This window comes from Myxocyprinus asiaticus, chromosome 5, assembly GCF_019703515.2.
Source record: "Myxocyprinus asiaticus isolate MX2 ecotype Aquarium Trade chromosome 5, UBuf_Myxa_2, whole genome shotgun sequence".
NCBI lineage: Eukaryota > Metazoa > Chordata > Actinopteri > Cypriniformes > Catostomidae > Myxocyprinus > Myxocyprinus asiaticus.
In genome coordinates, this window is record NC_059348.1 from 53664506 (window position 1) to 53689993 (window position 25488).

At 38.9% G+C, this 25488-nt stretch overlaps 1 protein-coding gene across 2 annotated transcripts in view; it reads right to left on the reverse strand.

The window, feature by feature from the left end:
- LOC127441438 (regulator of nonsense transcripts 1) overlaps nucleotides 1–25488 on the reverse strand; it is a 45247-nt gene that overhangs the window by 18216 nt on the left and 1543 nt on the right. Inside the window, exons 2-14 of one of the 2 annotated variants that reach the window (XM_051698870.1) lie at nucleotides 24074–24210; nucleotides 16389–16478; nucleotides 16128–16295; nucleotides 14987–15167; nucleotides 7219–7380; nucleotides 7005–7089; nucleotides 6615–6713; nucleotides 6309–6417; nucleotides 4458–4617; nucleotides 4258–4376; nucleotides 1456–1620; nucleotides 1248–1362; nucleotides 901–1044 (exon numbers count right to left, since the gene is read on the reverse strand). In XM_051698870.1, the coding sequence (XP_051554830.1) occupies nucleotides 901–1044; nucleotides 1248–1362; nucleotides 1456–1620; nucleotides 4258–4376; nucleotides 4458–4617; nucleotides 6309–6417; nucleotides 6615–6713; nucleotides 7005–7089; nucleotides 7219–7380; nucleotides 14987–15167; nucleotides 16128–16295; nucleotides 16389–16478; nucleotides 24074–24210 (1734 nt within the window). Of the gene's footprint in view, nucleotides 1–900; nucleotides 1045–1247; nucleotides 1363–1455; nucleotides 1621–4257; nucleotides 4377–4457; nucleotides 4618–6308; nucleotides 6418–6614; nucleotides 6714–7001; nucleotides 7090–7218; nucleotides 7381–14986; nucleotides 15168–16127; nucleotides 16296–16388; nucleotides 16479–24073; nucleotides 24211–25488 lie in introns of both variants that reach the window. The other variant, XM_051698869.1, reaches the window with a different exon arrangement.

Sequence of the window (25488 nt, forward strand, 5' to 3'; positions counted from 1 at the left end):
ACTGAAATAACTGATTATATTTATATTGGGTTAGATAGGGCTGGGTAAAAATATTGACTTTCCGATTAATCGCAATCATCCTTTGAACAATCCCAATGTTGATTCTAAAAATCCCAAAAATCAATCTTTTACTTTTACTTTAAAGTTTACGTCAATTTTAGTGGTGGTGTTTATTATCTGTTAAATTAACAGCAATTGAACTGTATAGTTTAGGCCAGGGGTGGGGAGCCTCTTTTCCATTAAGGGCCATTGGAGTATTTACGAAATTATTTGCGGGCCATATAAATGCTTGCAATTTCTGATTGTGGGTTGAAATTAACATATGCATTATATGCATAAGAAAAAAAAACAGTAAAAGGTCTGTCTATTATACAATATTTTGCATTATCATTTAAATTATTTTTAAACATTATTTTATTTACAGTTAATTGAATCAAGGCCATTTTTTTGCTTTTCAAATTATATCTCAAATGGTCTCGCGGACCTTGTGTGGGCCTGAGGCCTGACATTCCCCACCCCTGGTTAAGGCCCTGACGTTAACTTTTAAAATAAATATTTTCAGAAAGTACCAAGTTAGAAGGTTCTCTGCATATTTTACAGCATTGGCTGAGAGAGAATTTCTTTCATATTTAAGCGAAATGGACATTATAATTGAAATACATACCTTCCAAAATGAATCAGAATTGAATCAAATCATATCAAAATTGGAAGCAGACCTTATTAAACAGCTTGACAAGTGAAGTTTGTTCCTTATCCCTATTTCCTATTGAAATCAGAAGTTTTGGGTGGGACATATTAAACAGTATATTTAATATCCAAGCTATTTTGTAGCAGGTGGTTTTAGGGGGAGGGACATTCTCATTCTGTGCAGAGCAAGATGTGAACGTTCCTGCCTCATACCTGTTTGGCCCCAAGCACCACTGGCACCATGCACTCAGGCTCCGTGGCCTGCGTGCTCTCATCGATGAGAATGGAGCGGAACTGCATCTTAGCCAGCCGAGGGTCGCCCGCACCCACACACGTGCAGCAGATCACGTCCGCGTTCTGAGGGAGAAAGAAAAAATGCACCAGGTACTAACACAGAAACATCCCTCCTTTTCCTGTGCCAACGAAAACAGCTGAGACATTATTGTGCTTCACTGTCCATGTAAACTCGGCACTGAAAATAAAAACGTCAGACTCGAACAAAACACAGGGTTTTCCAAAAGAATATCTTAATTTCACAGTGTAATGTTTCTGGCAGGTACCATGAGCAGCTCTCTCTCAGCTGTTCGTTTGAGAGCTCGGTAGCGTTTCTCGTCAGAAGATGACAGCTCGCCGGTCTCGTCTTTCAGCTGCTGCAGTTTCTGCAACTCTGGCATGCTGCAGAAGAGAGAGACAGACATCAGAACTCACGAGTGGTTTCGAGCCCTGTCTACTGTCGAAACCTCATTACTATTAATGAGAAGTCTGTACCTGTCCATGTTGCGGATCTGATTGTGCAGGGCCAAGAACGACACTGGCGAGTCGATGGCCTCACGACTCTTAGCGCACAGACGAACCACCTTCAGTCCCGTCTGATGGATCTTCTCTGTGAGCTGGTCCACAGCGATGTTACTCGGAGCACAAACCAGCACTGGACTAAACCACGAGACAAAAGCAAACACCAAAGACAAACTCAGAGAGCAGATATTACAAAGATCTAATATGGAAATGTAATTACGTGCACAGACAGGGTCAAACGTGAAGCTGTCTGTGGATTTCAGGTGAATAGAGACAACTGACAAGATATACTGTGGAACGGTTGCTATACAGTTTATACAGCGTTAGATAATATATTTAAATGGCAAATCAGTGGTCAAAGTGCTTTGTGTTATTTACACTTAAAAACTAGGGATGTCCCAATTTGACACTGGTATCAGAATCAGGTCCGATACTGAGCTCATGTACACGTGCTCGTGAAAATGCTGCTATAACATACCATTAAAGCTTCTTGACTCTTACACGACTCTCAAATATCATGTTAGTAGTAGATGACCTTAAGCAGAGCACTAATTCACTTTGTAGTGTGAGGCACATACAGATTACACATTCATTTAATTAAATAGCTGTCTTTTGCAGTTTAATAATCACACTGGGTCTCGTAGTGACCTTTTCCAGAAGTGAGAAGCTATCGTCAAAAACACACAAAAATGGAAAGGGCTTCACTCCAAAATAAAAGCTCAATTTAAATGTAAAAAAAAATGTGACAAATATATCACTACTGTATAGTTATGTAATGTTCATTGTAATACTATTATTATTATTATTAATAATAATAATAAATAAATAGTATTTGTATAATATTTAAGCAATATCTCACATCTGTGATGCTCTATTAAGCAGCACTTTATTTAATAAAAATAAATCCAATGTTGTTTTATGGATTGTGCTGTGTATAAAAGTACATTTGATAAAAATAAACATTATTATGTTGAAAATTTCAATTTTCATTTGATTAAAGTTTTAATTCATTCATTTATTTAGACACCATTTTGATTATAAAATTTAAATAACCTGTTAATATGGAATACACATTTTTTTAAAAAGGTATTGTATCAGTGAGTAGCGAAAAGGAAGTATCAGTAGTCATATATATTAAAAAAAAATGTTATCAGGACATCACTAATAAAAACATGGAGTAATGTGAAAATACAGAGTGGGACTCGTTTAATAAAAATTCAAGATGGAGCTATATGTTTCACTGTTATTTATTTCACTCTGGTGTTACATAATGCGAGAAGTATCATGAATAATCTAATCTTTTACTTTGTGATCATCGAATTTGAAATTACAACTAAATCAAATGAGATGAAATGCCTTTCATTTGTAAAGCATTACTGGATTTTTCCAAAAAAATCTGCTTTGTTATTATTGATTATTATTATTATTTTTTCTCCCAATTTGGAATGCCCAATTCCCAATGCGCTCTAAGTCCTCGTGGTGGTGTAGTGACTCGCCTCAATCCGGGTGGCGGAGGACGAATCCCAGTTGCCTCCGCGTCTGAGACCGTCAATCCGTGCATCTTATCGTGGCTTGTTGAGCGTGTTACCATGGAGACATAGCGCGTGTGAAGGCCCACGCCATCCACCGCGGCATCCACGCACAACTCATCACGCACCCCACCGAGAGCGAACCACATTATAGTGACCACGAGGAGGTTACCCCATGTGACTCTACCCTCCCTAGCAACCGGGCCAATTTGATTGCTTAGGAGACCTGGCTGGAGTCACTCAGCACGCCCTGGATTCGAACTCGCAAACTCCAGGGGTGGCAGCCAGCGTCTTTACCACTGAGCTTCCCAGGCCCCCCACACGATTATTTAATATTTAAAAATTTACAAACAAAATTTCAATTTTGAATTTCAAACAAAAAACCTGTTACTGTGATGTAAAATTGCTCATACCGTGAGTTTGGTCACACGTCCCACCCCTACCCTAAAATATTTCTTACTGGTCATGAAATTATATTTTGCATTATTAAAAAAATAGGCAGCTTACTATTTTTATAAACATTTGTGCTGAACTTCAACCATTTTTATCCCTTAAAAAGTTCAGATCATATTTCAACTGAAATTTCACCAATATTCATGAATTTCATTATTTCTTAGTTCTTGTGTTCGCTCTCTCTTTCACACACACAGACACACACACACACACCTATGTTCTTACAACACCCATCTTAATCTTGTTCCTCATATTTTAGTGTGGGTGGCTTAATGCCAGGATTACAAGGGCACAATGCGTTCTGCCTTTATGAAAAAAAGAAAAAAAAAAGCTTTTTGCTTCCTTAAACTTTATATGGTTAATTTTCCACTGAGGTAGAAATGTGTCAGAAGAGACACCACAGCCACTGAGCTTTCCTTTAGTAGATCGACTGATTCTCTGTGTTATTTTTGGACCCTGTGTACACAGTATAAAATATTATATAATTTTATCAGATTATAAAAAAATTCAAACAAAATGCGAACAGAAATAAAGTCAACGTGAAACTATATTTACAGTAAACGTTATTCTAATGAAAAAAAAAAGGTTTTCTTCGTAATTTTGCATCAAAATGTACTTTCTCCACCTCTTAAACAAGTTTTCTTTTTGGCTTACGTCACTTACTGAGTAAAGTCAACCAATAATAACATAGCTTGTAAGGCTCCATTCTATAGCAATGCTGATTCATGTTGACTTAACATTGTCTAATCCTTGTGGTACATCTCTGTGGTAGTCACGAAGGGCCGTGTCTTACCCATTGCCCTGTCTGGCCAGATGGTAGACGATGGTGGCAGAGGTGACAGTCTTGCCAGTTCCTGGAGGCCCTTGGATGAGACTAAGAGGTCTCTGGAGTACTGTCTTCACAGCATAAACCTACAACACATCCAAAACAATGAGCTTCAGAATTTAGAAGACAACGAGCCAAGGATAAACAAAGTATGAACATTTCTGCACCTGTGAGTGGTTGAGATCTGGCAGACCCTGCGCAGTGAAGCGTTTGGGCAGCTGGCATTTAATGATAACATCCTCCACTTCATGACCTAACAGCTTATGATAGATGTAACCAGACACGGAGGTCTCGTCCACAGCAAACGTCTTCAGAGCGCTCTGCATACTGCATATCAAGATAAACAAAAAATAAATATTGTATTCAGTGGGTTCACTTAACCTCTTCAACTCTGGTGAATATTTTGGCTGCCACCTGCAATTTTTCACTCCCAAATTAAAAAGCTCACCTTCACACATACAGTAGACTAACTGCAAAACATTGGTCTCATTTGACAGAAAACCCCATACATTTAAAAAAAGATTAATAAATAATGCTGTATATGTTTACAATCTTATGATGAACATAGTTTTTCATTTTTTTGTTGTCCTAACTTTGTAAACATGTAATTCTGGTTCTGTTTGCTCTACATCCCTGAAGAAGTCTTTTGCTATGAATTTTTTTTTTCTGAAATGTAGGCAGCATTCTAACGCATTTGAACATTTTGGATCGCATGCATGCTCCCCACTGTTTTATTGAATATCTTGGCCTCTAGATGCTCAATCTAGGTGCTGTTGTGTTGGTATATAACATATCATTATTATCAGAATCAGAATGAGCTTTATTGCCAAGTTTGCTTACACATACAAGGGATTTGTCTTGGTGACAGGAGCTTCCAGTGTACAACAATACAAAAACAATACAAAAACAGCAGCAAGACATAGATAATATTAAAAAATAATTATACACATACGTACAGACACACACATACATACACACATACACATGGGTATATTACTAGTTATTAACATATTTTGCCGATGATTTATCATGCTTTTCTGCTGGACTTCAATTTTGTTCTGGGCATCCGAGATATTATATTGGATTTTTTTTTTTTTTACCAAGCAAGCTCACAGAAAAGTAAACAATGAATCATTTTAAAGAAAACACCCTACGGTAAGAGCTGATTTGGAGTTTTGGCAACTTCCAGCCTTACAGAAGCAGTGATTGGAGCAGACATGAGACGTTTGTCTTTGTTGTTTTACAGAGATTCGTAATTATTTTGATACTTATTCAAACTGTGCTGTTAGGGCAACTGTACATTCACATTCCTGAGACCGAGAGCTTTCATTTGATATACGACTTGTCTATTTAAGTGCTATTTGAAAAAAATTATATCACCTCTAGGTGGTGCTCATTTGCGATGCAATGTTTTTAAGGCTTTATTTTGGTAATTTATGTAACATAAATGTAAAAGTGACAATATTCTTTGAAAAGTTGATAATCTAAGCTTTCAAATGATACCACATGAGTGACTTATGTATCTGGGGACTTTTACAATTTAAGCGTAAACTTATCGCACACTTCTAGTCCTGCCAGCTGGTCCGCAGAGTTTTAAGGGTTTAATAAAATAAGCACTAAATACATTAAGCAAAACAAACAAAACTGGTTTAATAATACCTGTGGTCTCCAAATGGTATAATAAAATATTGGAGTGTTTTTCAAAACCTTTAATTGGTACTTTATGCAGTAAGGACTTCAAACTTTTGCAATCTGATATTAACTGGAAGGTTGTTTGGGATAATATTACTGCTGCCTCTAGAACTCAAATCATCAAGAAACTTCTACAGATGAAAAGATGTTTTCCAAACTGCCAGTTTAGTTTTCAACAGTTCCATGGTACATAATTTAGTTTTTAATCTTATGTTTAAAGAAAAACAAATCTGCCTTGCTGGAATCAGCATGGCAAAAAAATCGTATAAATAGATAATCTCGACCTGATGTCACTGAGTGATCATAGCACATGAGAAGGCACTAACCGGTCAAAAGATGTCGATTTCCAGACAAAATCCACCTGGAAGTTATGTGGCACCTCCACAGGCGCTCCCGCACTGCTGCGCAGCTCGATGGCGATCTCGTCTCCATAATCTGAGAGAATCTGCGTTAAAGAATCAACCACACTACAGCAACTGGTGATAGATAAAACAAAATCCCAAAAGGACTAAATACAAGTCATCTGAATTTTAAGGAAAGCTTTTCAAGACAACATGCAATCAGAAGTGAGACATCATAGGCAAGAGCAACACGTTAGCTACAGAAAATAAATGTAATCTGTGAAAGGATACTGTCTGGTACTTTGATGACGTGTCCAATGCCTTTCCAGAGTGGAGCCATGTCTCCTTTATAGCGCAAACAGATCTCATCTCCCTGCATCAGTCGCATGTCTGATAAACATCACCCACACACGAGACATCGTCAGACAAACTCCCTCTTTCTGATTTATACTCTCAAGAACAAAAACATAGCCATGTATCCATCACATACAAAGTAGAACACCACTAACACACATACACGCGCGCGCGCACACACACACACACACACACACACACACACACACGCTCGGGTGGACAGGTCCGTGCACACATCGATGAGGGATGCATGGGACACAGTGTTAGGAATGGGATGGATATGAACCACTGGTAGACACAGAAGATGTTGAAAGTAAATATTACCACCTGAATCCGTCTTGGGCAGAGTGAAATAAGCTATCCGCTTTTTATTCAGTCCCAAGTCCCACCTTACTGTTATATTGTCTTGAGTCTGAAATGAGAACAGGAGAGAAAATGATGCATATTAGAAGTGATTCATTTTTTTGGAAATGGCTATGCAGGAAATTAAGCAACTTTTATGCACCAAATATGTTTCACCAGCAAACACTTTTATTCATACTTGGGACTCTTTGAGTTTCTTGTCATAGTCAGCCTCTAGTTTCACGAGTGGGCCAAAAATGTTCTGGTACTGGTAGGCATCTTCATAGCGAAGTAGAACATGCTGAGGTTCCTCATCTACTCCAGGTTTCTCCAAATCCTCCAGAGTTGCTGTTGGGTTTTCCTGCAAACATGAGACGTAACATAGACAACATTAAGACTGTAAACTAGGTTAAATTTCTCTGCAAATCCTTCTTTACAAGTTGAAAATAACTGTACATCAAAACATCTTCAATCTATGCCGGGAACATGTCAAAGTAACATCCACATGAATGTCAGGACCCAAGGTTTCCCAGCAGAACATTGCCCAGAGCGTCACACTGCCTCCGCCGGCCTGCCTTCTTCCCATAGTGCATCCTGCTGCCATCTCTTCCCCAGGTAAACAACGCAAACGCACCCGGCCATCCATATGATCTAAAAGAAAATGTGATTCATCAGACCAGGCCACCTTCTTCCATTGCTCCATGGTCCAGTTCTTACACTCACATGCCCATTGTAGGTGCTTTCGGCGGTGGACAGGGGTCAGCATGAGCACTCTGACTGGTCTGTGGCTACGCAGCCCCATACGCAGCAAGCTGCGATGCACTGAGTGTTCTGACACCTTTAAATCATGGCCAGCATTAAGTCTTTCAGTAATTTGTGCTACAGTAGCTCTTCTGTGGGATCCGACCAGATGGGCTAGCCTTCGCTCTCCAATGAGCCTTGGCGCCCGTGACCCTGTCGCCGGTTCACCGGTTGCTCTTCCTTGGACCACATTTAGTAGGTACTAACCACAAGACCCGCCATTTTGGAGATGCTCTGACCCAGTCATCTTGCTATCACAATCAGGCCCTTGTCAAAGTCGCTCATGTCCTTACGTGTGCCCATTTTTCCTGCTTCCAACTCATGAAATTCAAGAACTGACTGTTCACTTGCTGCCTAATATATCTCACCCCTTGACAGGTGCCATTTTAATGAGATAATAAATGTTATTCACTTCACCTGTTAGTGGTTTTAATGTTGTGGCTGATCAGTGTATATATACTGTACTATACTGTATATATACAGTAAAAACGAATTTTTTAACTACTCCACAGATTTCATAATAGCAAACTATAGTTTTGGCAAGTTGTTTAGGAAATCTACTGTGTGCATGACAAGAGTAATTTTTCCAACAACTGTTTACAGACAGATTGTTTCACTGACTAGATCACAATTCCAGTGGGTCAGAAGTTTACATACACTAAGTTAACTGTGCCTTTAAGCAGCTTGGAAAATTCCAGAAAATGATGTCAAGCCTTCAGACAATTAGCTTCTGATAGAAGGTGTACCTCTGGATGTATTTTAAGGCCTATCTTCAAACTCAGTGCCTCTTTGCTTTACGTCATGGGAAAATCAAAAGAAATCAGCCAAGAAAAGCATTGTGGACCTCCACAAGTCTGGTTCATCCTTGTGAGCAATTTCCAAATGCCTGAAGGTACCACGTTCATCTGTACAAACAATAGTACACAAGCATAAACACCACGGGACCACGCAGTCATCATACCACTCAGGAAGGAGACGCATTCTGTCTCCTAGAGATGAACGTAGTTTGGTGCGAAAAGTGCAAATCAATCCCCGAACAACAGGAAAGGACCTTGTTAAGATGCTGGAGGAAACAGGTAGACAATTATCTATATCCACAGTAAAAGGAGACCTATATCCACATAACCTGTAAGGCTGCTCAACAAGGAAGAAGTCAATGCTCCAAAACCGCCATAAAACACCAGACTACAGTTTGCAAGTGCACATGGGGACAAAGATCTTACTTTTTGGAGAAATGTCCTCTGGTCTGATGAAACAAAAATTGAACTGTTTGGCCATAATGAACATTGTTAGTTTGGAGGAAAAAGGGTGAGGCTTGCAAGACGAAGAACACCATCCCAACCGTGAAGAATGGGGGTGGCAGCATCATGTGGGGGTGCTTTGCTGTAGGAGGGACTAGTGCACTTCACAAAATAGATGGCATCATGAGGAGGGAAAATATATTGAACCAAATTTTCAAGACATCAGCCAGGAAGTTAAAGCTCAGTCACAAATGGGTCTTCCAAATGGACAATGACCCCAAGCATATCTCCAAAATTGTGGCAAATTGCTTAAGGATAACAAAGTCAAGGTATTGGAGTGGCAATCACAAAGCCCTGACCTCAATCTGATAGAAAATTTGTGGGCAGAACTGAAAAAGCATGTGCAAGCAAGGAGGCCTATAATCCTGACTCCATTACACCAGTTCTGTCTGGAGGAATGTGCCAAAATTCCAGCAACTTATTGTGACAAGCTTGTGGAAGGCTACCCAAAAGTTTGACCCAAGTTAAACAATTTAAAGGCAATGCTACCAAATACTAACAAAGTGTATGTAAACTTCTGACCCACTGGGAATATGATGAAAGAAATAAAAGCTGAAATAAATAGTTTTCTCTACTATTATTCTGACATTTCACATTCTTAAAATAAAGTAGTGATCCTAACTGACCTACGACAGGAAATGTTTTCTTCGATTAAATGTCAGGAATTGTGAAAAACTGAGTTTAAATGTATTTGGCTAAGGTGTATGTAAACTTCTGACTACAACTCTGTGTTTGTATATAATATATAATATAATATATATATATATACACACACACACACACACACACTGATCAGCCACAACATTAAAACCACCAAACCACCTGTCTAATATTTTGAAGGTCCCCTTCATGCCGTCAAAACAGCGCCAACCAGTGATTCAGAATAGCATTCTTTGATGCTATTCTTCTCACCACGATTGTACAGAGCGGTTTTGGCTGTGCGCTGAGGGTCATTGTCCTGTTGGAATGTGAACCTTTGGCCCAGTCAGAAATCCTGAACGCTCTGGACCAGGTTTTTATTAAGGATATCTCTGTATTTTGCTGCGTTCAGCTTTCCTTCAACCTTGACCAGTCCCCCAGTCCCTGCCACTGAAAAACACTCCCACAGCGTGATGCTACCACCACCATGCTTCACCGTTGGGATGGTACTGGGCAGTTGATGAGCGGTGCCTGGATTCCTCCAGACATGACGCTTGGAATTGAGGCCAAACAGTTCAATCTTCATTTCATCAGACCAGAGAATCTTGTTTCTCACAGTCTGAGAGTCTTTAGGTGCTTTTTTGAAAATTCCAAGCAGGCTTTCATGTGTCTTGCACTGAGTAGAGGCTTCCGTCAGGCCACTCTGTCATAAAGCCCAGATCGGTGGAGTGTTGCAGTGATGGTTGTCCTTCTGCAAGTTTCTCCCACCTCCACACATGATCTCTGGAACTCAACCAGAGTGACCGTCGGGTTCTTGGTCACCTCTCTTAACAATGCCCTTCTCCCCCGATACTCAGTTTGGCCAGGCAGCCAGCTCTAGGAAGAGTCCTGGTTGGTCCAAACTTCTTCCATTTAAGAATTATGGAGGCCACTGTGCTCTTGGGAACCTTCAATGCAGCCAAAACATTTTTGTGGCCTTCCCCAGATCTGTGCCTCGACACAATCCTGTCTCTGAGCTCCGCAGGCAGTTCCTTTGACCTCATTGCTTGGCCTTTGCTCTGATATGCATTTTCAGCTGTGAGACCTTTTATAGACAGGTGTGTGCCTTTCCAAGTTATTTCCAATCCAATTAAATTTGCCACAGGTGGACTCCAATCAAAGTGTAGAAACATCTCAAAGATGATCCAGTGAAAGGGATGCACCTGAGCTAAATTTCAACTGTTACAGCAAAGGGTCTGAATACTTATGTCAATGTTTTTTTTTTTTTTTTTTTTTTATAATTCTGCAAAGTTATCAAAAACCTGGTTTTTGCTTTGTCATTATGGGGTATGGAGTGTAGATTGATGTGAATTTATTTTTTTTTAAAGCATTTTAGCATAAGGCTGCAACATAACAAAATGTGAAAAAAATGAAGGGGTCTGAATACTTTCTGAATGCACTATATATATATTAGGGATGAGCAGAATGACTAACTTCAGTGATGTTTAAACGAAAATTTTGGAGTCGACTAGTCTAAAAAGAAACAAAACCCTCAAAACAGTCAAAAAAACAATGCGTTTATGCGACCCATTTAAAAAACTGATGCTAAATTTAGCTGAAAAAGGGGAATTTATCTGCGACATGCTTGCCTTGTATTATCATCATTGTAGGCTACATTAAATATAGAACATGACATGCATTTAATGAATCAACTTTAGCATATACAGGCATATTTACTGAACACAGTTGAATGAATAGTGCAGGATCAATAGCAAACCTAATAGTCTGTTCTAAATGGAACTCACCAATTAAGTTACTTAACATATCAAAACAGTCATGGTATTGTTGAAAATAATTCACAGGTAAGGCAAATCTATGAGAAAAAAAATATTTGCTGAAAAGTTGCGTGTATTTCACAACATGCATAAGCCTATGATCTACAGTAATATGACAGCTGTTCGGTTAAAAACGTTAACCAATAAAAAGAAATAGCTTTATGGCCTGTGAGAAATGTACAATAAACCTAATGTATTGTTCTAAACATGACATGCACACAGAATAAATGATAGTTTAACCAGTTAAGCAGTTGGCGCTTCGTTGAAAATAGCCTTGTTGATCAGCAGAGCTACTTTGCTCATCTTGCGAGAGGATATTTTTCTGTGAGTGAGAGAGGGAAGCATGCGCAGCCTGAGGTGAAATGAAACTTTGTATCTGCTCCAGATATCCTCTTATTTAATAATATTTGCATTATTAATTATATTTAAAATGTGTAACATTAACATGACAGTAATTTAAGCACAGCCTCTGTAAAAATATAAAGCCAAACGTAAATGTGTAAAAATACCAAACAGTTTAATTATGGGGGAAAATATTAACCGACTAGTATTTCCAGTGTCCACTAGCAGCATCAGAACTGTTCAGTCGACTAGTCTCGCACATCCCTAATATATATACAGGTGCATCTCAATAAATTAGAATGTCGTGGAAAAGTTCATTTATTTCAGTAATTCAACTCAAATTGTGAAACTCGTGTATTAAATAAATTCAGTGCACACAGACTGAAGTAGTTTAAGTCTTTGGTTCTTTTAATTGGGATGATTTTGGCTCACATTTAACAAAAACCCACCAATTCACTATCTCAAAAAATTAGAATACATCATAAGACCAATAAAAAAAACATTTTTAGTGAACTGTTGGCCTTCTGGAAAGTATGTTAATTTACTGTATATGTACTCAATACTTGGTAGGGGCTCCTTTTGCTTTAATTACTGCCTCAATTCGGCATGGCATGGAGGTGATCAGTTTGTGGCACTGCTGAGGTGGTATGGAAGCCCAGGTTTCTTTGACAGTGGCCTTCAGCTCATCTGAATTTTTTGGTCTCTTGTTTCTCATTTTCCTCTTGACAATACCCCATAGATTCTCTATGGGGTTCAGGTCTGGTGAGTTTGCTGGCCAGTCAAGCACACCAACACCATGGTCATTTAAACAACTTTTGGTGCTTTTGGCAGTGTGGGCAGGTGCCAAATCCTGCTGGAAAATGAAATCAGCATCTTTAAAAAGCTGGTCAGCAGAAGGAAGCATGAAGTGCTCCAAAATTTCTTGGTAAACGGGTGCAGTGACTTTGGTTTTCAAAAAACACAATGGACCAACACCAGCAGATGACATTGCACCCCAAATCATCACAGACTGTGGAAACTTAACACTGGACTTCAAGAAACTTGGGCTATGAGCTTCTCCACCCTTCCTCCAGACTCTAGGACCTTGGTTTCCAAATGAAATACAAAACTTGCTCTCATCTGAAAAGAGGACTTTGGAACACTGGGCAACAGTCCAGTTCTTCTTCTCCTTAGCCCAGGTAAGATGCCTCTGATGTTGTCTGTGGTTCAGGAGTGGCTTAACAAGAGGAATACGACAACTGTAGCCAAATTCCTTGACACGTCTGTGTGTGGTGGCTCTTGATGCCTTGACCCCAGCCTCAGTCCATTCCTTATGAAGTTCACCCAAATTCTTGAATCGATTTTGCTTGACAATCCTCATAAGGCTGCGGTTCTCTCGGTTGGTTGTGCATCTTTTTCTTCCACACTTTTCCCTTCCACTTAACTTTCTGTTAACATGCTTGGATACAGCACTCTGTGAACAGCCAGCTTCTTTGGCAATGAATGTTTGTGGCTTACCCTCCTTGTGAAGGGTGTCAATGATTGTCTTCTGGACAACTGTCAGATCAGCAGTCTTCCTCATGATTGTGTAGCCTAGTGAACCAAACTGAGAGACCATTTTGAAGGCTCAGGAAACCTTTGCAGGTGTTTTGAGTTGATTAGCTGATTGGCATGTCACCATATTCTAATTTTTTGAGATAGTGAATTGGTGGGTTTTTGTTAAATGTGAGCCAAAATCATCACAATTAAAAGAAGCAAAGACTTAAACTACTTCAGTCTGTGTGCATTGAATTTATTTAATACACGAGTTTCACAATTTAAGTTGAATTACTGAAATAAATGAACTTTTCCACGACATTCTAATTTATTGAGATGCACCTGTATATACACATATACATATATACACATACATATACATATACATATCTATATCCAGTCAGGCTTCCTAAGCAACCAATTGGCCCGGTTGCTAGGGAGGGCAGAGCCACATGGGGTAACCTCCTCGTGGTTGCTATAATGTGGTTCTCGCTCTTGGTGGGATGCGTGGTGTGTTGTGCGTGTATGCCGCGGAGAATAGCGTGAAGCCTCCACACGTGCTAGGTCTCCGCGGTAACGTGCTCAGCAAGCCACGTGATAAGATGCGCAGATTGACGGTCTCAGACGCGGAGGCAACTGAGATTCTTCCTCCGCCACCCGGATTGAGGCGAGTCACTACGCCACCACGAGGACTTAGAGCACATTGGGAATTGGGCATGTCAATTTGGGGAGAAAAGAATAAAAAATAAAAATAAAAAAAACACCTGCCTAATATTGTGTAGGTCCCCCTTGTGCCGCCAAAACTGCACCAATCCGCATCTCAGAATAGCATTCTGAGATTATATTCTTCTCAACACAATTGTACAGAGCGGTTATCTGAGTTACTGTAGACTTTATCAGTTCAAACCAGTCTAGCCATTCTCTATTGACCTCTCTCATCAACAAGGTGTTTCCATCCACAGAACTGACGCTCACTGGATGTTTTTTGTTTTTGGCACATTTGGAGTAAATTCTAGAGACTGTTGTGCGTGAAAATCCCAGGAGATCAGCAGTTACAGAAATACTCAAACCAGCCCATCTGGCACCAACAATTATGTCACGGTCCAAATCACTGAGATCACAGTTTTCCCCATTCTGATGGTTGATGTGAATATTAACTGAAGCTCCTGACCCATATCTGCATGATTTTATGTACTGCACTGCTGCCACACGATTGGCTGATTAGATAATCGCATGGATGATTGTTGGTGCCAGTTATTAAGTTTTAAGTCACAAATATCAAGATGTTTCCTTAGGGTTACCTAAATCTATTTGGCCTTTTCATAAAAATCACAAAATATCTGGTTTATTCAATAGAGCTGGACAAAAAAAATAAATGTCATCTCTTTGAGAAATACATCCAATTCCAAAACCGTAGAAAAGTACTATAAAATATTATCAGCTATATTTTCCAGCCCTATGTCTAACGAGCAATATCATAACCAGTTCATGCCACAAACTTCCTCTATCTATTCTGTCATAAGATATTTGTGAATCACTCAGTGAGGTTCAGTACCTTCCAGAGCTCCTCGAGCTTGTTGATCTGCTGAGCGGTGATCTGACGGGCTCTCAGCTGCTCCTGTTCAGACGGGATCTTCACCAGCCAGGACAGGAAACAGCGGTCCTGAATGAGGGGCTGCCACTGAGAGCTGTCCCAATTAATGTCCTTCAGACTGCTCTGACTCGCACACGGCTGCCTAAACACACACACACGAGACAGAGGCAGTGCACGCGCTTGATAAGCAATAGTGACAGTTGACAGCTACTGATTAAACCAGTACCACATGACAAAATGTACAGCAAAAATACTTTTTGCATCTGATGCAGTTTCAATGTTCTCTCTATGCTTCTGTGTGATTTGTTTCAAATCAAATTTTGAAATAGTCAAATTGTGACCAGTCAAGCAGTCTTAAAAGTATATATATATATATAATTAATATAATTTCATTTTAAAAACTTTTAAACCAGCGCTGAAGTATTTTTAAATGTAATTCATTTGTTCTTAAATTATATTTATGTATATTGAGTATTTGTTCATTCTTCTGTACTCTATTATACATTACATTTATATATTATGTATATTTACCAATGAGATCATTGCTTTTAATGACAAAAACTGCTGTCATCATTCCAAGCCCAACATCATTCACTTTCATTGCATTATTTCCCCCATACAATGAAAATGAATGGTGACTGAGGTTGTCCCATTGTGCCAGTTTGTTTCACGGAAACACATGAGGGCAATATTTTCATTTTTGGTTGAACTGTCCCATTACATATCAAGTTACAAAAAACACCTCAGACTGAAAAGATCAACCAAAAGTTTGCATGTAATTGGAATGTTAAGCAATTCAAGCTGAATTAACTGCAGAAAATTCAATGCAGTGCTGCCTCACAAACACTGTAATTAGAAAAGCACAAACTGTACGAGTGGGCTAATCACCGTTTGTTAAACTCACACCAGTTTCATTATGTGAAAATGAAAATGCTGGCAATGAAAGGGACTTTCCAACACATGCATCACTACTCATGCCAAAGAGTTTTGAGGTTCAATATTAATAGTGTAAAAGACATAAAACTTTTATTTTTTCCATACAATGAGAGTGAATGTCGACTGATCTTGCAAGCCCTAATTTTGCGTAATTACAGAACTTTACCTGCACAGAAGCACCACCACAGAATCGGCTTTAGCCGGGATGAAGCCGAGGAGGAAGACGTTACGGCAGCCGCAGTTATAGCATTCCAGAATGGTCTCGCCAAGTGGGCCGTCTTTGTGCAGGGTCACCTCCTTACATTTGGCCCTCACCAAGTGGTTCACAATATGACTGGAAAGACAAATGTGGAGAGGAGACAAATGAAAATAAAATCAGTTCTAGCTCCCCCTTAACATTCATTTTTGTTGAACGTTTCTGACTCACCTGCCAGAGGTGTTTCCACGGCCATTGCAGAACCATTTCTTGCTGGTGTTGCAATAGACCACACATGCTGGATCATGAATGCCACAGTAGCTAAAACATCAAGAACATTAAACAGCCCACTGAGTAAGTTGTAGTGTTCGCATTTTGCTAGCATCTTGGTAGGTGTTTCTTTAACTTCGGGCACATTTAGCAATGTGGACTTCAGGAAAGCCAAGATAAAACATTATTCAATCTCTCACTTGTTCATTTAATTTGTCTACTAACAATGTTTGTACATACAAATTTTTTCAGAAAGTCATAAAAATTCCCACCACAGCCTCATTTCCAGTACATCTCAAATTCGGTATCGTGTTTAATAGAATTCTGTGCTGGAAATATTTCTCACTGAATTTTTTGTCACTGAAACATTTGTTGACAAAAATTTGTTTGTAGGGATTTTTTTTGTTTTTTTTTTTGTGGTGGAAATGATGCCACAACTGTTGTAATTTTTGAACAATTGCAAGAAATCATTTTCACAATAAATATTGAAATGGTTAATGATTAAGTTAGCTGATCATAGTTTGAAACATTTGGGTCATTTCTGTAATAATTTTTATTTTTAATTTTCATAGTTTAATATTAAAAGTCTGGGACGAGGCTAAAACAGTCAAATCTATACAAAAGACATTTGAAAAGTACCAGAAAATTAATCATGAAGGCCTGGTAAAACGTTTCCAAGTCATTTTTAATGAGACCTTCATTGACAAAAAAAAAATAAAAAAATAAACAAAAAGTTTAAATCTGTTCCTATTCCTCTGTTATTATTTATCAGTTTAATATTCCAGTTCAATACAAGTTAAGCTCAATCGACAGCATTTGTGACAATATTGATTACCACGAAAATGAATTTGGACTCATCCCTCCTTTTCTTTAAAAAAGCAAAAATCTAGTTTAGTGAGGCACTTACAGTGCATCCGGAAAGTATTCGCAGCGCTTCACTTTTTCCACATTTTGTTATGTTACAGCCTTATTCCAAAATGGATTAATTATTTTCCTCAAAATTCTACAAACAATACCCCATAATGACAACGTGAAAGAAGTTTGTTTGAAATCTTTGCAAATTTATAAAAAAAAAAACAAAAAAAAACAAATCACATGTACATACTGTAAGTATTCACAGCCTTTGCTCAATACTTTGTTGAAGCACCTTTGGCACCAATTACAGCCTCAAGTCTTTTTGAGTATGATGCTACAAGCTTGGCACACCTATTTTTGGGCAGTTTCTCCCATTCTTCTTTGCAGAACCTCTCAAGCTCCATCAGGTTGGATGGGGAGCGTCGGTGCACAGCCATTTTCAGATCTCTCCAGAGATGTTCAATCGGGTTCAAGTCTGGGATCTGGCTGGGCCACTCAAGGACATTCACAGAGTTGTCCCGTAGCCTTGTTATCTTGGCTGCGTGCTTAGGGTCGTTGTCCTGTTGGAAGATGAACCTTCACCCCAGTCTGAGGTCCAGAGTGCTCTGGAGCAGGTTTTCATCAAGGATGTCTCTGTACATTGCTGCATTCATCTTTCCCTCGATCCTGACTAGTCTCCCAGTTCCTGCCGCTGAAAAACATCCCAACAGCATGATGCTGCCACCACCATGCTTCACTGTAGGGATGGTATTGGCCAGGTGATGAGTGGTGCCTGGTTTCCTCCAGACATGACGCTTGCCATTCAGGCCAAAGAGTTCAATCTTTGTTTCTCATGGTCTGAGAGTCCTTCAGGTGCCTTTTGGCAAACTCCAGGCAGGCTGTCATGTGCCTTTTACTGAGGAGTAGCTTCCGTCTGGCCACTCTACCATACAGGCCTGATTGGTGGAGTGCTGCAGAGATGATTGTTCTTCAGGAAGTTTCTCCTCTCTCCACAGAGAAACGCTGGAGCTGTCAGAGTGACCATCAGGTTCTTGGTCACCTGCCTGACTAAGGCCCTTCTCCCCCGATCGCTCAGTTTGGCCGGGTGGCCAGCTCTAGGAAGAGTCCTGGTGGTTCCAAACTTCTTCCATTTACGGATGATGGACGCCACTGTGCTCATTGGGACCTTCAATGCTGCAGAAATTTTTCAGTACCCTTCCCCAGATACAATCCTGTCTCAGAGGTCTACAGACAATTCCTTGGACTTCATGGCTTGGTTTGTGCTCTGACATGCACTGTTAACTGTGGGACCTTATATAGACAGGTGTGTGCCTTTCCAAATCATGTCCAATCAACTGAATTTACCACAGGTGGACTCCAATCAAGTTGTAGAAACATCTCAGTGATGATCAGTGGAAACAGGATGCACCTGAGCTCAATTTTGAGTGTCATGGCAAAGGCTGTGAATACTTATGTACATGTGATTTGTTTTCTCCGTTTTTTATTTTTAATAAATTTGCAAAGATTTCAAACAAACTTCTTTCATGTTGTCATTATGGGGTATTGTTTGTAGAATTTTGAGGAAAATAATTAATTTAATCCATTTTGGAATAAGGCTGTAACATAACAAAATGTGGAAAAAGTGAAGCGCTGTGAATACTTTCCGGATGCACTGTACAATGGAAGTCAATGGGGCCAATTTTTAAACAAAAGTTACAAAAGTATTGCCAAAAACAAACAATAGGCGTGTAAACATGATTTTAGTGTGATAAAATTGCTTACTAGCCTTTTCTGTGTAAAATTACAGCCAATTTTACAACTTTGTTGCCATGACGACATAACGTCAACAAACCCTAAAACCACCTAAAAAAAAAATGTCTATATAAACAACTTTACAGCTCAAATAATACACGGGTTTTAACAGAAGAATGCTTTTATAAAATTATAAGCTTCACATTTCTGCATTTAAACCCTCCAAAAATTGGCCCCATTGACTTCCATTGTAAGTGCCTCAATGTAACCTAGACTTGCCACGATGTCATAATTTTCATTCTGGTGTTCAAAACCGGTTATACCGGTAATACCGTTGGTTGGATGTGCTATGGTGTCATTTTCGTTGCTCAACAGCCAATACAATAATACAAGGCAGCTTGATTTCAAACTTTTATTTATTATTTATTTTAACTAAATAAAACTGAAACTGAAATAATACAGTGCAATCAGATTAAATTGTGGATCATTTCATTCTCTGCCGTTTCTGACATGGTGCTTGTTGCACAACGCAGCACAAATATTTTTCGCCATGTTTGCCAGCAGTGGCTAACGCGGCTCGCTGGCTTTCCACAGGAGAGGTCACTCTTGTGGGAATCATTAATTTGTTAATTCTGATAATGGTCTTGACGTGTGCGTGCAAACATGCCCTTGAGCTAAAACAATGCAAGATGCAACAAGCAGAATGCAAGACAAGTTGTCAGCTGTCAAAGAGGTCCAACTAGAGCATAATTACATTGAAAAACAATTGAAAAACAGCACTGATGGACGCAAATACACGTTCGCTGCAAACAGCCCCAACACTTATAATGAAAAAGGCTATGACCAGAGAGAAAGAAAGAACAATTATTTCCATGTTTCCTTCTAATAAACACTAACTTTCCCAAATGAATGAATCAATGGAGCTAGTACTTTTTTCCATTAAGGGTTTTCTTCCCCATAATTAATATGCCTTTTCTGTTTTTAAAGCTCAACAAAAAGCGCTTTGTTTAAAATAGTGCTCATCCGTTTATTTAACTTAAGCGCTAAAATAGTATCACTAAAAATAAATTTGGCCCTTTTAGGGCCACTGTCTTTTGTTTGTTCATTATTGTTTTTTTTATAGAAAACACTTTACATGAAAGTAGTGTATTTCTCCTTATATTACAGTTTTTTTGGAGTCTCTATCTTCCATCATGAATGTGTTTACTGATGTTTTGTAATCACAATATAATCTAATAAATATCTGATGGAAATATGACAGGAGATGTGCACAGAGTGGCATTGATCTTACATGATCTTTCCCCCGCAGCCCCTACGGTCATGTAGCGTCCGTGTTATCTCACACAACTCACCAATAGTTGAACCTGATGCGAGTCTGCAGCTTGATGCATCTCCAACTCACGCTGAAGGTGTGTGAGTTTCATGTCAATTTCTCTAAATTTGCGACATATTTGGGTGCAATTTGGGTGCGAGTCACCAAAATACAGAGCAAACCGCGTCTTGCCTTGCACAGTTATTGCTGTCAATTAAAAGTAAAGTCTTCTGTAAGTGCGCGTACATAGTCATTTTGATATGTCGATAAAGAACATCTGGCTTTCAATGTGTTCGTTTAGGTTTATTTATGAGTCACAAACTCAAACGACTTTATGTAGCCTAGTAGTGTTGTCACGGTACCAAAATGTCAGCAGTCATTACCGATACCAGTGAAATTTCATGGTTCTCGATACCAATTTCGGTACCACAGCATAAATATGCTAATATGACAATGTGCTATTCAACACACCCGTTTAGCCTATTGATGATGTCTAATCAATTCATTCTTAAAACTTTTAACAAGTGAAAATAGAACTTTAACATATTGCATTTTTTTGCCAAACATTTATTCGTTATTATTTATCATCATTACAGTGAATATTACATTTTACTATACAGTTGTAATATATTTCTGTCTTCAATTTCAGGGCTCTAGCTTATATTTTGAAATATGCTTGAATCTACATTTTCCGGATTAACAGTTTGCGACATGGAAACTTAAGTCACGTCTGAAATCTCATCTCTTTACACTGGCCTTTGAGTCTGACAAATGAAATGTACGACACAGTTTTGGAGTGTTTGTATTTTGTGTTTTAGATTACTGGTGTTTGTGTATGTGGTAATTTTTAAATGTTATGCTTTAAATTGTATTACTGTGAAGCACTTTGGTCAACTCTGTTGTTTTAAATGCGATATAAATAAAGCTGAGCTGAAATTAAAGCGCAAATGCTGTGATTTTAATTATATAGTTTATATGTGCTGTGTGGTTCACAGCAGATTAGTGCTCTGCTCTGTCATCTGATACATGTCGTGAATGTTTCTCAATGTTTGTGGAGTTTCCAGTGTATGATCGGATGTATTTATGATTTATACATTCATTCCAAGTACGCAGCTCTTCCACACTAAGATCGCAGCCTTTAGTGGTTTAATAAATCACACTAGGACATGTCATGATTTTAACTTGATTAATAGTCCATTTCGGTGTCAGGAGTAACAGAGCATGTGCTCAAAATGAGCATTTTAAAGCAGTTGTGTCAGTCATATTGCACGCTGGTACCGGATTGAGTCGGTGCTCGGCTCTACCGTTACACTGGTATCATTACATCTTTTTTTGTTTTGGTATTGATTTGGTACCGAAGTATCGGTACTTTTGACAACACTATAGCCTAGGCAATTCTATTTGTTTGGCTACTGATATTGGAACTGTTGTCACTAAGTTTCTTTCATAATGTTTACCCATTCTTCCGGTATAAAATTTCGCACCGGTGTCGTTTTATGTACCAAGTGTAAAGGCGGCCCGTACACGGTGCGATTTTCGGCTGTCATGCAAGCACCCAACCGATTTTTTCCAGTCGGGAGGTATCGCGTGGAAATCGTTGGTTCTCGTGTGGTCGCGGCTCGCATTGTGTGAGAGGAATTACGAGCGGAGCCGAGCAGCTCACAACAATTTTTAAAACTGTCTAAAAAATGTGGGTGCTGTCAGCTTGAATTCCTGAGGTGGGTGCAGTTGAATGAGCCGATTTGGCCTATTTTTTTTTGGTGGTAATCTACATTATGCCACAAATGCTGTCGATTGAGCTTAACTTGTATTGAACCCGAAATATTCCTTTAAGGCTGTTGATTTACCAGTGCATTTTTCCATGCGATTAATAATATAAATAATACTTGTTAAAAAAAAATTACGCAATTTATCATGCCCCCACACCATAATAACAAACATTCACCATGTTATTACGAGTCTCAATCAGCAGGGGGCAGTAAGTGCAACTCCAGCTGAACAGGCAACAAACCACATCTGCTGACAGTACAAGGACGCATTCTTGCGTTCAAACAAAACTTGGTGTAACTTAGTATGCGGGGATCCTTTTTCGAAATGTGAAACTACATTTAACTTGACACAGCGCCCTAAAAACGCTGTGTTTAAGACATAGCGCAACCAAAGTGAGATGCTCCAAAAGCGTCCATATGATGCATGTCTTAAGTCCTTACAACATGTATACCTCAGACAGATTGACAAGTTCAACTGCATCTTCCATCTTCTGACTGTTGTGAATCACTTTTTTTTTTTTTATCTGGAAAACTGTGGAAAGGTAAAAGTGCCGTTTCTCTTTTGATGTTGATACAAATGGGTAAGCAATGCATAAATCATATTTGCCGTGGTTTCCCATTCACCGGTATCTAGGTTTACCCTGCAATCATTTACTTCCACGTTCCAAAACCCTTAAGAGTAAAAAAAGGTCAATTCGATTAAACGTTTTAATCGACTGAAAGCCCAATTAAAAATCAACCCCTGGGACATGAAATTGCCTCGAGTTGAAGAAACACCAACATATATATTAAATACTACATATACACATATGAATTACAAGAGACATGAAACTAACACAGCTGTGTTAGAAAATGTGTTACCTGGGCCAATGGACAATTACACAGTTAAGTATATTTACAGTTTATCAAAAATTAAAGAAAGAAATTCAGTTATCATTTACTCACCTTTATGTTGTTTAAAACCTGTATAATTTATTTCTTCCGTGGAACACAAAAGCAAATGTTAGGCAGAATGACAGCCTCAATCACCATTGACTTCCACTGCTTCTGTTTTTCATATTGAATCTGCTTTTGTGTTCCAGAGAAGAATGAAGTTCAAAATACAGGTTTGGAACAATATGAGAGTGAGTAAATAATAGCAGAACTCTCATTTTAGATGCATTATCCCTTTAAGTATTCCAAAGAACCGTATAAAGAACAGAGCTTCAAGGGACAGTTCACCCAAAAATGAAAATTCTCTCATGATTTACTCACCCTCCTGGCATCCCAGATGTGTATGAATTTCTTTCTTCTGCAGAACAGAAATTGTGATTTTTTAGAAAAATATCTCAGCTCTGTAGGTCCATACAATGCAAGTGAATGGGTGCCAAAATTTTGTAGCTCCAATATCCACATAAAGGCAGCATAAAAGTAATCCAGTGGTTAAATCCATGTCTTCAGACGCGATAAGCGTGGGTGAGAAACAGAACAATATTTAAGTCTATTTTTATCATAAATTTATCTCCCTACCCAGTAGGGGTTAGATATGCACGAAGACTGTGAATCACCAAAAACAGAAGGAGAAAGTGAAGGTGAAGGAAAAAAGACTTAAATATGGATCTGCTTCTCACCCACACTTATTATATCACTTCTGAATATATGGATTTAACCACCAGAGTCGTCTGGAGTACTTTTATGTTGCCCTTCTATGGATTTTGGAGCTTCAAAATGTTGGCACCCATTCACTTGCATTGCATGGACCTACTGAGCTAAAATATTCTTCTATAAATCTTCGTTTGTGTTCTGCAGAAGAAAGAAAGTCACACACATCTGGGATGGCATAAGGGTGAGTAAATGATGAGAGAATTTTCATTTTTGTGTGAACTGTCCCTTTCATTCTCTTACACAGAGCTGAAAACATCTGTACACATTATTAGCGAGTCTGCCAGCAGTGAGATGCTGTATTAAGTGTGAGATTACGACAGGTGTGTCCTCAGTACCTGCAGGCGTGCACTGGCAGGTCTTTAGTGTAGTAGGTATCTTCCTCATCCTCTTCAAAGTTCAGCTCGGCCAAAAGTTGACTGGTCTTCACCACTGCATCCTCTCCATTGGGCAGAACTCCATCAGGCCCGTTCACCTGCGCACACAACAATCCAACATAACACCAACGCTTAAGTACATTTACATGAGAAAAAATCATTTCAACTATCCAACAGCATGAACATGAAAACAGCCCAAAGTTTCAATCCAGTGCACTTATTACCTCGCAACTCAAAGACCTGCAACTTGCACCTGCAGAAAACAGGAAGAGAAGCACTCCAAATAAACGCATCAAAACTTACGTTTTAATTAAAAAATATGGTTAAATGACACAAACACGCATAACCTCACTTACTCAGACTAGAGATACCACTGTTTAACACCAATGCATTTCACAAAAGTCTCAAAACACACACAAGCTACAGATAAGTAACAAAAACAAGTCCTTATCTACAGTTCAAACGAATTCATACATCAACATCGTACCACCGCTAATCAAATCGAATCTCTCTAAACCCACACACACACACACACTGACCTGCGTGCTACAACTAAGTTACAAAACAAGCCCTCTAAAGTAAACAAACACACTAAAGCCTCAATTTAAAGACACTATTTTCTTTCCAAACAAATGTAGTTCTCAAGAGTCCCTCTGCAAGTACGCAAACACACACAGACCTGTTAGTTAACTCGCAAAAACACGCTTCAATCTACCACATCTCCTTGTCAACATTCAAATAAGAGACAGAATATTATAACATCAATGTGGAACACAGATGTCCCTTCACACATTCACAAAAACACCTGCAAGCAACAGCTAACTCGCAAAAACTAATCTTCTGAAATTACATCTCTTCCTTAGGCCTCAATTTGAAGACAGAATATTACGGAGTTCATCAAGTCCCTCTGAAAACACACAAACACACTAAAACATTCTGATTACCCTGTTTAGAAGCTGAAACAAGAAGCAAAAATATTCACATCAGCAAAGTAGTTCATAAAAGTTCTTCTGAAAACATTTAAAACACCTGAAAGCAGCAGCTAATTCACAACAAAACAAGTTCTGATGTACCAGATTTCTTCCTTAAGCTTAAAATAAGATGATGCATATTTAATTTAGTATATTAATGAATTACATTTATTATAACACCACTGTAATTCACAAAAGTCCCTTTGAAAAGTTAAAGGGACAGTTCACCCAAAAATGAAAATTCTCTCATCATTTACTCACCCTCGTGTCATCCCAGGTGTGTGACTTACTTTCTTCTGCAGAACACAAAGATTTTGTAAAAGAATATTTCAACTCTGTAGGTCCATACATGCAAGTGAATGGTGACCAAAACTTTGATGCTCCAAAAAGCACATAAAAGCAGCA